The 11,813-nt window shown below is 43.8% G+C and overlaps 1 protein-coding gene across 9 annotated transcripts in view; it reads right to left on the bottom strand.

The window, feature by feature from the left end:
* The window catches only part of LOC109916843 (receptor-type tyrosine-protein phosphatase mu), a 786,238-nt gene extending 784,630 nt beyond the window's left edge, over positions 1 to 1,608 (bottom strand). For all 9 annotated transcript variants that reach the window (XM_048595836.1, XM_048595838.1, XM_048595837.1 and 6 more), the window contains exon 1: positions 1,411 to 1,608. In XM_048595836.1, the coding sequence (XP_048451793.1) occupies positions 1,411 to 1,483 (73 nt within the window). In that variant the 5' untranslated portion in view covers positions 1,484 to 1,608. The remainder of the gene's footprint in view (positions 1 to 1,410) is intronic.
* Between the last annotated feature and the right edge of the window lie 10,205 nt (positions 1,609 to 11,813).

Here is an 11,813-nt window from a genome sequence, read left to right as displayed (position 1 = left end):
CAGGGGGAGAGAGCTGGGGAGTGGGGATCTGGGGGAGAGAGCTGGGGTGTGGGGATCTGGGGGAGAGAGCTGGGAAGTGGGGATCTGGGGGAGAGAGCTGGGGAGTAGGGATCAGGGGGACAGAGCTGGGGTGTGGGGATGGGGGGAGAGACCTAGGGAGAGGGTATCAGGGGGAGAGAGCTGGGGAGTGGGGATCTGGGGGAGAGAGCTGGGGAGTGGGGATCAGGGGGAGAGAGCTGGGGTGTGGGGACCAGGGGGAGACAGCTGGGGAGTAGGGATCTGGGGGAGAGAGCTGGGGTGTGGGGACCAGGGGGAGAGAGCTGGGCAAGGACAGAGCTGTCAGAAGCTGAAACTTTGCGGTTTGAGAAGGTGCTGAACGCGATGCCCCCACCGAGGCTGCAAACTTCAGCCCGCTGCTGCTTCTGGCCAGGGACTGTGTGATTAGGAAGGCACCGGTTCACAAAATACTCCGTGCAGAGACCGGGAACTGGGCTGGGCCGAGCCGCACTTGTGCCTGCTCTCCTAGAACTACAAGCAGGGTCAGTGTAACACGGCCAGCCGGTCCAATACACGGGAAGCTGCCGGAATCAGGGCACAGCAGGAGCCCAGGAGCTGCGGCAGTGCAAGGACAGAGAGCGGGGGGTGGTTTCAATGCTTTAAGTTTTCCGAAAGATGGAGGTGAACGCTGTGTGTCCAACCTCGCGTTCCAGTCTAAAGTTTCAAAAACTGGAGAGGGCTAGAGGGGATAGAGGGAGAGTGGGGAGGAGGGGGATAGAGGGAGAGTGGGGAGGAAGGGGACAGAGGGGAGGAGGGGGATAGAGAGATAGAGAGGATGAGGGGGATGGAGGGAAGAGAGTTGCGGATCAAGAATTGAGGATGTTTAACAGGAAGATTCAGGACTGAGGATCCCAGAGATAGGGAGGGGTGTCCCAAAGAAAGGGAGGGGGTCGCAGAGATAGGGAGGGGAGCCCAAGGATAGGGAGGGCGTCCCAGAGATACGGAGAGGATGTCAAGGATGGGGAGGGGGTCCCAGAGATAGGGAGGGGAACTCTAGGATGGGGAAGGGGTCCATGGATAGTGACAGGGCCCCAGGCTTGAGCAGGGGAGTGTCAGGATCAGTAGGGTTGGGAAGTGGGGGAGTGTCAGGAGGTGGGTAAGGGGAGCTGAGGGGGAATCCAGGAAGCGATCCCAGTGGGTAGTGCTCTCTGGGCAGGGTCCCAGACAGAGATAGAGACAGAAAGAGAAGCTCCCAGAGCTGTCAGTATGATAAAGTGTGGGGTCCCGGAGACTGGGGAGGAGGGGGGCGGCAGGACAGGGACATGGAGAGTTTGGGTTGTAAAGGGGTTGGCGGTTGAAAGGCGAGCTGTTTGCAGGAAATCACTTTGCTCCACGCACTGATCTGGCTCTTACCTGCAAATGTCTGTCCTCTGACTCCCAGGGAAAGATGCAGCCCCAACAGAATGTAACTTAGAAGCGGCTTCATGCCGGAGCCTGGATTGGAAAGCAGCTCCAGAGAGAGAGAGCAGGAATCTCCCGGCGCTTTCTGCCAGCTCCGCTCCTTTCCCCCAAGTTCAGCTCCTCACAGGCTCAGCTTTATTTTCCACTACTTCTGGTGACTTGGCTCTGACAGTCTGGCCAGCAAAGAGCTGACGTCGGGGGGAAAGCGCGTGCACGCCGCCCGGCAGGCGCGTCCGCGCTCTCATTCCACCCCCCTCCAACCGATCTCGGAGGCGCGCGTGGCCATGACTCTCGGGAACGCGCCACCCTCTCAACTCCGGAACCAGCTTTTACGAAAACCAACTGGGATCATCGTTAAGTGACAGCGACCGGGGCAGAAGATCAGAGAGAGGGCAGGGAGAGGGAGGGAGGGAGAGGGAGAAGAATAGAGAAGAAACGGGAGAGAAATGAGAGAGAGGAGAAAGAGAGATGAAAAGTGGAGAGACAAGGAGGGAAGGAGAAGAGTTAGAGGAGAAAGAGATGGAAAAGTTATAAACGGAGGGGAAAGAACGGGAAGAAGAGAGAGAGAGAGGTGGAGACAGGAGAAGCAAGAGGGAGAGAGGAGAAAGACGAGGAAGATGAGAGTGGAGGTAAAAGAGAAAGAGTGTGGGAGAAGAGATAGAGGGAACAGAGAGAAGGAATGTGGAGAGAAGCAAAAAGGGAGAAAGGAGGTGCAGGTAAGTGAGATTGAAGAGAAGAAGGAAAGAGAAAATAGAGTGGAGAGAAAGAGGAGAAAGATAGAGAGGGGAAAGGGAAGGAGAGAGGAGTAAGGGGAGAAAAGGGGGACATAGAAGTGAGAGGATGAGGGACAGAGCGGAAAGACAGGGGCTTACCCTGAGTGATAACAGCTGTATAATTTAAGTTGAGAAGGTTCCGTTGCTTTTGATAGAAGTTTCTTGCTTATTTTGGCTTTACTTTTACTTTAATTGGACCATGCATTTCTCTGCTATATTGGTGATTTCCTTAAAAGGGGAAATTTCCTGTTGTTTGGCTTGTTTTGGGGCAATCAAAATGACCCAACCCAAACAAGTAGTCAATTTCCACAGAGTGCTGGTTCACTGACACAAGACGAAAATTACACACTTTAAACCAAATTATAAGGTAGACCTTTGAGCAACAGATGTCAGTGTGCACAAGCGTTACATAGTTATTTGTGCCACTGTGGTGAAGATTAGCAACGTTTAAAACTACTCTTGGGCAACAGATATGACCCTCAAATACTAATGTACAAAGAACTACTTTGAATGGACTGTTCAGAGTTTTTATTTTCATTCAACTACTTTTGTTTTTGTCTCTACCTTTATTGAGCCTTAACTTGTGTAAATGCCAATGACTGGCACTCCTGCAGCTGGTACAATTTGGTGTGAGGGCTTTGGTTCAATTTGACTGGGCTAGCCTGAAGCAAGAAGTGCATTATATCCAGGTCAGAGGAGAGAATTGAATTGTTGGCAGGTTGACTTCTTATCAGAATAAAGCCTATTTCATGGCTATGATTCTCAACCTTTTACTCAGTTCAAAGTTTATCTGAAAGCATTTTCAACCGACAACATCTTTTTTTGTATCGCCCAGTTTGTTCCTGATCGCCATAAAGAAAGTAATTGCCATGTGCAATTAGTAATAATTCCTTTCAAAAAAGGACCACAGAGATGTACAGAATTGCCATGATTCTCTCCAACAAGGGAACGGTGTTAGTTGGTGAGGTGTGGTTCAGCAGGGAACCCTGAAAATATTCTCCCATCTAACTGAAAATGCTTCAACTCCATCATCAACTAGGGTTGCCAACTCCCTAGGATTTCCCTGGAGCCTGCAGTAATTAATTAATCTCAGAGACACCAGACACATCAATTCTAGAGAAAACATATTGGAGCATTAATGATAAAGTCTTTTTTGTAAATTTAATTCGAAAGTTTTCATTTAATAGTTATGAAAATTGTTAACATGTCCCGCTGCCGCCTTGTTTAATAATGTTCTAGTATGATGAGTTCTTTGAATCTTCATACAAGCTCAGGCCAAAATTCTTAGTAACTGCCAAACTGTGCTTATTACCACACTGTACATATTGTGGAGGTACTGGTGTTGGACGGGAGTCGACAAAGTCAGAAGTCATGTGACGTCAGGTTATGGGCAACAGTCATCACCTGACAAAGGAGCAGTGTTCTGGAAGCTTGTGATTTCAAATAAACCTGTTGGACTATAACCTGGTGTCGTGTGCTGCAGAGCAACATACTCCATACTGTACAGGGTACAACTTCTTAGTAGAACACTAAGCCATGGGATTAGAATGGTTTGCGGATGTTTTTAGCTGGGACAGAGTTGATGGGCCGAAGGGCCTATTCTGTGCTGTGAATCTATGGCTCTGTGACATGTCTATTGATGTCACAATAATATCACATATAAATATAGAAAATAGGAGCAGGAGTAGGCCATTCAGCCCTTCAAATGTGCTAATACAACTCAACTAAGTGGCTTATCTGGATGTTTATTAAATTATATCTCTACAGAAATATTTGAGATGAGGTGTCGGGTGCAGAAAGTCTGTTTGGCAGATGGTCAAGTAACACCTAATCTGGTATTGAACAGTGTGCTCCATTTCAAATTTGTGTCTGTAGAATTTTGGTGACCACTGGCAGGATCTTCTGAAATGGGGGCAAGATAATCACACAATGAATCTGATCAGGATGGGCAATGCTCCCAAGCAGCCAATTCACTCCTGTCTTCTCTCAGATAAATTCAATATGGATAAAGGGTGAATTTCAATTCAATTTAATTGATGAGAAACATTTATATTGAACTATTTTACTGCATATTATGTCTGGGATTGCCAAGAACACCGACAACATTTATATTTTGACCATAAGTAGACATTTCACAAATCTACAGCTAGGAACTGAATGCTGAGGCAGAAAAGGAGAATGGAATGAAAAAGGAACAAGTTCTGAATAACTTTTTAAGGTATAGAGAGAGGTGGCACTGGTTGACTGGATTTAAAGAGACAGCTTGTATATAAAGTGGCTAAAATATAATAAAGCACACCAAGTGATTTACAGGAGCATTATGAAGTGAAGTTTGACACCGAGCCATGATACAATAAAACTAGGGCTAATGGCTAAACACTTGTTCAAAGAGTAGGTTTTAAGAGCAGCTTAAAGGAATAAGAAGAGATGGTGAGTTTCAGTGAGTTTATTCCACAGCTTACAAATTTGGCTTTGGGAGAAAGAGAAGTGGAGAGATGTAAGAAATGTACTGCAGAGTTCAGAAGCTAGAGAAACAAGAAGTACAACTATCAAACATTAAAATTGGGATGCATAAGAGGCCGGAACTAAAGGGGCACAAATATCTCGGGATGTTGTGAGGCTGGAGGACATGACAGAGATAGAGAGGGGTGATGGATATGGAGGCAGTTGGAAGCAAGGATGAGAGTTTTAAATGGAGCCATTGCTCAAACAGGAGCAATGTAGGTCAGAGAGCACAAGAGTGGTGAGTGATTGGGACTTCGTAAATGTTCAGGCATGGAAAATAGAGTTTGGATAATCTCAAGTTTATTGAGAGTAAGCTGTGGGAGTCCAGCTGGAACTACATTAGAATAGTGAAGTCTAATTGTATAAAAGGCATGGACAAGGCTCGTGAGCTAAAGAAGGGTCAGTGTTTCCCAAATGAAACTGAAAGGCACACATTTTCACTGAGTCTAATCCTAAAACAATGCCCTTGTCTCTGTTGATCCTAATCCTGAAATGTAAGTACAGTTTTACCCTGGCCCTAAACAAAAACAGTGTTTATAATTATCTGAATCCTCAAATAAAGTAGTGTCTATTTTTGCTGTAATCCTAAAACGAGACTTGTGTTTTTTTGCTAACCCTGGGCTTGTGTTGTGCTAAAATTAATACATAAGTATATCCATTGGAGGCAGCAATAAGGTCATGGACTTCTCTTAAATGGAGCTTAGTAAAGCAAATCTGCTTTGTTTCAGGGAGAGAAGATTCACAAAAAAACATTAAAATGGGTCTTGAGAAAAAGGCAGTAGCCATGTCAATCACCTGTGTGTAATGTATTTCTCAATGCCCTGGACATAGCATGTTTTAAGCCGTTTTCACATTATACTTGGAATCATACAGTCTAAATGGAGACCAATCACACTGATGCCACCTCTTTGGAATAACAACTCAGTGTGTCCCATTCTCTTTTTCTCTCTTGCCAATAGTTTTTCAAGCATATGTCCAATTTCTACTTGAAAGTTACTAAATAAATCTCTTTCCATATGGTAACAAATCACTAGATTAAAAAATAATGCCCTAATTTCCCCTCTGGCTCTTTTGGCAGCCAACAATGGATGAAAGATTAAACCGTGGTCCTCTTAGTTGAGGGTAAAAGTCGCATTGCTGCACCTGAATGATGAGCAGGGGTGTTCTCTCATGTCTTGGGCTGTATTTACCCCTCAACCAATGACTGGCCATTATCACATTGATGGCCATGGGAGCTTGCTGTGTGCAGATTGGCTGCCACATTTCCTATTCCACAGCAGCAATTACACTTCAAAAGCATTTCTTTGTCTGTAAAGCACATTGGGATGTCCTTGTGTAAGAAGATATACAGGGTGGGATGCTTTTTGGAGAGTTGGTGTGGACTTCATGGGCTGAATAGCCTGCTTCCACACTGTAGCGATGCTGTGAATGCATATTCTTTCTTTGATGTTATAGAAGAAGAATACATTACTCCCAAATATACTTTTGAATAATGCTGTTCAGCGATGTTATCACACACCTCTGGAGCAGGTAGGGATTTGAACTGAGGTCTCCTGGCTTACAGGTAGGGATGCTATTACTGCACTACAAGAGCCACCTAATTTTATTGAATTGCAGAACTTACTATCATCTGCCATAGTTGGATTTGAACTCCCATCCTAGAATATTAGCTTGATATATGGGATTATCAGTCCAGTGGAGTACCACTACACCTTCCCCTTAACTTCACCTCAAAAAATTCTGGAAACAGATTTCACTGGAACTTTCAATGGACAATTGGACATGTATTTGAAGTGGACTAATTTAGAGTTTTGTGAGGAAGAAGTTGAGACAAAATTGAACAGCTTTTGAAAGATCCAGGACAGGCACAATGGGTCGAATGGCTTCCTTTAGTGCTTCAAAATGACATGATACTACAGGGTACCAGCCCATCAGCTATTGGAAACCTGCTGTCTGAACGGTGACTAAAGATCAAAAGAAGAGCAGGTGGTAATAGCTCAGTTAATAGTATATCAGTGTTCTACAATGCTCAGCGTAAGTGAACCAAATGTGGCCAGCAAACAAACTTGCTGAATGCATAAAGATACTTTTTATCTCCCAGTCTAAACCATTGCATCTACTCTGTTCCAACATATAATCTCAAAACTGGAGAATTGACAGTGCAGCTCAGTCTCACTGAAGATGTTGCATACTTCAACTGTACAGATTGGGAGCCTCAGAATTGGTTTTTGCTCTGCCCACAGTTTAATAATACAGATATTTTTACTTCTCGGAACTGGTTCTGAGAAAGACCAGAAGATTTATTGTGTCTTCTTGTAGCTCTGCTTCCTTAACCTCATTGTAGTTCTCCAGGCAAAGCCCGGCAATAGTGTTTCCAACTGGTGGATAGGAAAGAATCCAGCTCTTCACTTTTGAGTGGAGATTTAGGGGCACCTCATGAAAGCTATAACTAATGTGGCTCTAAGCAACATCAGGTTTGCAATGTTCCCCTACTTTGCAATATCTTCAGATGTGGAACTATTAGCACAGGGGACTGACCAGACTTAAAAATAGCTTCAGTTGGGGCTCTGTAATTGGCCTCAGTGCTCCTGAATTATGTAGAAGCAAATCATCCAGGTTTCTTGCTCTTGACTACTCTGAGTTTTTCTTTACTTAGAGCGCACATGTATAGGTTCATATCTGAAGAATGACAAGTTGGTTCAGACTCTAGTGCAATGATCGTGGCTTGGAAAAGGATGTGTTGCCAGAGTTAACTCAGCCTTAAGAAGACAAAAAGTAGCAAATTGTAATGGAGGGCAGGAGAACTTAAGGTATTTAATTAACCAATAATAGCATATAAAAGCAAAGTCATCTCAACTGGACCAGTTCGTGCTTAAGAATGAACATAATTTCCCAATGAAAAGTTAAACTGGAGTTGAACCTTGAAAATACAAGAAGAAAATACAGAACCAAATTTTATGATGGGTGAATTCTAAGAAAGGGAAACAAATATACTTTGTGTTACATTTGACTCATTAACTTCTTTAAAACAAACACTTCTTTATCCATAAAATAAAACAAAGAACTGCGGATGCTGAAGGTCTGAAACAAAACAGAATGTGCTGGAGAAACTCAGCAGGTCTGTCAGCATCAGCGGAGAGAGAGAAACAGAGTTAACTTTCAAGTCCAGTGACCCTTCTTCAGTACTGGATGTTATTAAATCCATTTTGGCCGAAACAAACTGTTGGGGGGTAAACAAATGTAATTAACAGAAATTGTGGTCTCGTAGATTTCAGGAAATCACATTGTTTCCTGCCATGCAGACGCCCAGCTTTTAAACAAATGCCTTTGCAGTGAGACAGATCTAATATATATATATATTTCTTACTGAATATGTTTCATATTGAATTGATTTTGTTGTTAAACTAAACTTTGGTTAGGATAAGTTAAAAGCCTCATTACCTCCTCAACTTTTGTAACTTTATGAATGTATTTTTCGGCCTTCTAACCCTGGCAAAATCTCACCCATTGTCACAATTTGAGCTTGTCAACTTTGAGAAGGGTATTTTCCATTTTGAGAGAATTTTCTCCTATTTCATCTGAATAGATAAACAACTTCCTGACTGCAATGGCCTTTTAAGCTGTGCTCGAGATAGTTTAAAAATCATTGCTTAAGTGAATGTTATGAAGCCAACTGTCTGTGTAGAGCCTTTTCAATCCCAATGCAGTGACGATCATCAAAGGCAGGTTTTTTTTTTGACAAGAAATCAAATTTTTTGAAGCTAGATAGGGTCTCCGATCCAAGTTTTGATTGTTTACTGTGTTTCTTTGACGAACTCAGAAAGGAATGTTTTATACTTGGCACGGGCCGGCTTTCCTCAATAGATATTTTGATGCAAGACAAATGAAGTATAGCTCAACCTAAATAGTTTGGCCAGCTGAATTACAACAAAGTAGACACCAAGTAACTCCTAACTGCTCTCTGAAACAGCCTAACATGTCACTCCATTCAAGGGTAATTTAGGATGGGCAACAAATGTGGATCTTACCAGCGATGACCACAACCCATGAAAAAATGAAAATCAATCTCAGTACCAGAGCTTTTCTGAATGCTTGGATTGTTTATCCTGAGTCAATTTTTTCTGGACTATTGGCTGAAGCCATTGCACAACCATCGACTCTTTAATAAGAATCAATGTAACACAAAGTTTAAACCCTTCTGGTAGTATCAGAGCAGAGCAAATGCAAAATGAAAAGCCACCAACCCTGACGATTCTTTCTGGTTCGTACCTTTAAACTGTGACCTTACAGTCATAGAGTCAAAGAGTTGTACAGCCTGGAAATAGACTCTTCAGTCTAACTCGTCCATGCTGACCGGATATCCTAAATTCGTCTGGTCCTATTTGCCAGAATTTGGCCTATGTCCCTCTAAACCCTTCCTATTCATATACCCATCCAGATGCTTTTTAAATATTGTGATTGTACCAGCCTCCACCACTTCCTGTTGCAGCTTATTCCATACACACACCAGCCTTTACATGAAAAAGTTGCCCCTTAGGTCCCTTTTAAATCTTACCCCTCTCACTTTGAACCTACACCCTCTAGTTTTGGACTCCCCTCCCCTGGATAAAAGACCTTGGCTATTCACCCTATCCATGTTCCTCATGATTTTATAAACCACTATAAGGTCACCCCTCAACCTCCCACGCTCCAGGGAAAATAGCCCCAGTCTAGTCAGCCTCTCCGTACAGCTTCTGTAAATGTATGTGCTTCTGTGAATCAATTTCTGTCTGTGTTGGTCTCTTTAAATCTTCGTGTTTGATTGATAATAATTTGATACCTGACTGAGGAAAGGAGTATTAGAGGACATGGGTCTCAAACCACAGACTAATGTTTTGGTTTACTGAAAGTAAAGTTTGTCACCTGTGCTCCAAAATGCTTTAGAGATTTGGACAGCCTGTAGCAGGCACCCCAAAGCCCTGGAGAAGTACTGCCAATGGTGCCTTTGCAAGGTTGTCTAAATCTAGTGGCAGGAAAGGCAAGCCAACAGTAGCTTCCTCTCATCAAGCAACATGCCCAACATCTACGCTCTGATCACTCAAAACCAGCTCCATTGGCCAGGATGGTTTTCATATGCCTGACACCAGACTCCCAAAGCAGCAGTTCTGAACATGGTGGGTACCACACACACACACACACTGACAGACTCACAGAGACACACAATCTCTCACACACACGTATACACACACTGACTGACGCACTCACACAGAAACAGACACACACTCACACACCCACATACACCCACAGACACACACGCATTCTCTCAGACACACACACAGACACACTTACACAGACACACACACACGCACACAGGCAGACACACACAGACACACACACACACATACACACATGCCTCCAAATGGGTGTGTGAGAGAGATCTATAGGTATGTGTGTGTGAGAGAAAGGTCAATGGAGGTGTGTGGGTATGAGTGAGAGAGAGAGAGATCTATATGTGTATGTGTGTGTGGCAGAGTATGCAGCCAGACCATCTCCGAAACCAAGGAACCAGATTGGAAGCAAGTCTTCATTGATCCTGAGGGACTGCCTATGAAGTTGACCCAGCATCATGTAATGTCTGCTAAGTTGCAGATCAAATCATGGGCACTCTTCTACTTGCATCAACATGTTTAGCTGTTATAAAGTCATAGAGTAATACAGCATGGAAACAGGCCCTTCAGCCCAATATGGTCCATGCTGGCCATGGTGCCCACTCAGCTAGTTCCAATTGACCACATTTGGTCCATATCCCTCTAAACCCTTCCCATCCACGTACCTATCCAAATGTTTTTAAAATGTTGCTATTGTACCTGCCTCAACCACCTTCTCTGGCAGCCGTTTCCATATACACACCACTCTCTGTGTGAAGAAGTTGCCCCTCAGGTCCTTCTTAAATCGTTGCACTCTCATCTTAAACCTATACCCCCTAGTTTTCAATTCCCCATCCCTGGGAAAAAGACTATATGCATTCATTCCATCTATGACCCTCACGATTTTATATACCTCAATAAGGTCAACCCTAATGCTCTTACATTTCAAGGAATAAAGTCCTATCCTGGCCAACCTATGCCTATAACTCAGGCCTACTAGTCCTGGCAACATCCTTGTAAATCTTCTTTGCACGCTTTTCAGTTTAATTATGTCTTTCCTCTCACAGGGTGACTAAAACTGTACACAACACTCCACGTGTTGCCTCACCAATGACTTATACAGTTCTAACATAATGTCCCAACTCCTGTACTCGATCGATGAAGACCAGCATGCTAAATGCCTTCTTCACCACCCTGTCTACCTGTGATGCTGCTTTCAATGAACTATGTACTTGTACACTTAGGTCCTTCTGTTCCACAACACTCCTCAGGAACTTACCATTTACTGTATAAGTCCTACCTTAGTTTGACTTTCCAAAGTGCAACACCTCACACTTATCTATATTGAAATACATTTGCCAATCCTCAGCCTACTTCCCCATCTGATCAAGATCCCTCTGTAATTTTTGATAACCTTCCTCACTATCAACTATACCTCCTAATTTTGTATCATCTGCAAACTTACTAATCATACCTTGTACATTCACAACGAGATCATTTATGTAAGTAACAAATAACAAAGATCCCAGCACTGACCCCTGTGACACACCACTAGTCATGGGTCTCCAGACCGAGAAACAACCTTCAACCATCACCCTCTGCTTTCAACCATCGAGCCAGTTTTGTATCCAATTAACTAGGTCTCCCTGGATTCTATGCGACCTAACCTTCATGACGAGCCTGCCGTGTGGACCTTGTCAAAGGCCTTACTAAAGTCCATGTAGACAACCTCCACTGCCCTACCCTCATCTATCCTCTTGTATGTGTAATTTTGTGTATGTGTCTGTGCCTTGTGTGTGTTTCTGGTCCATGTGACTTGTGTGTGCGTGTTTATTCTTCATGGTTTTCTCACATTCAATGGAAGATTCATGCGTGTTTGAGTATGTCTGTTCCATGTGTCTTGTTGGTGTATCTTGTGTGTGTTTCCATGTATCATGTGGGTGTGGGTGTG

Source organism: Rhincodon typus, chromosome 4, assembly GCF_021869965.1.
Source record: "Rhincodon typus isolate 14 chromosome 4, sRhiTyp1.1, whole genome shotgun sequence".
Lineage (NCBI taxonomy): Eukaryota > Metazoa > Chordata > Chondrichthyes > Orectolobiformes > Rhincodontidae > Rhincodon > Rhincodon typus.
The sequence above is the reverse complement of the archived record's forward strand: the minus strand, read 5'-3'. Positions and strand labels throughout refer to the sequence as shown.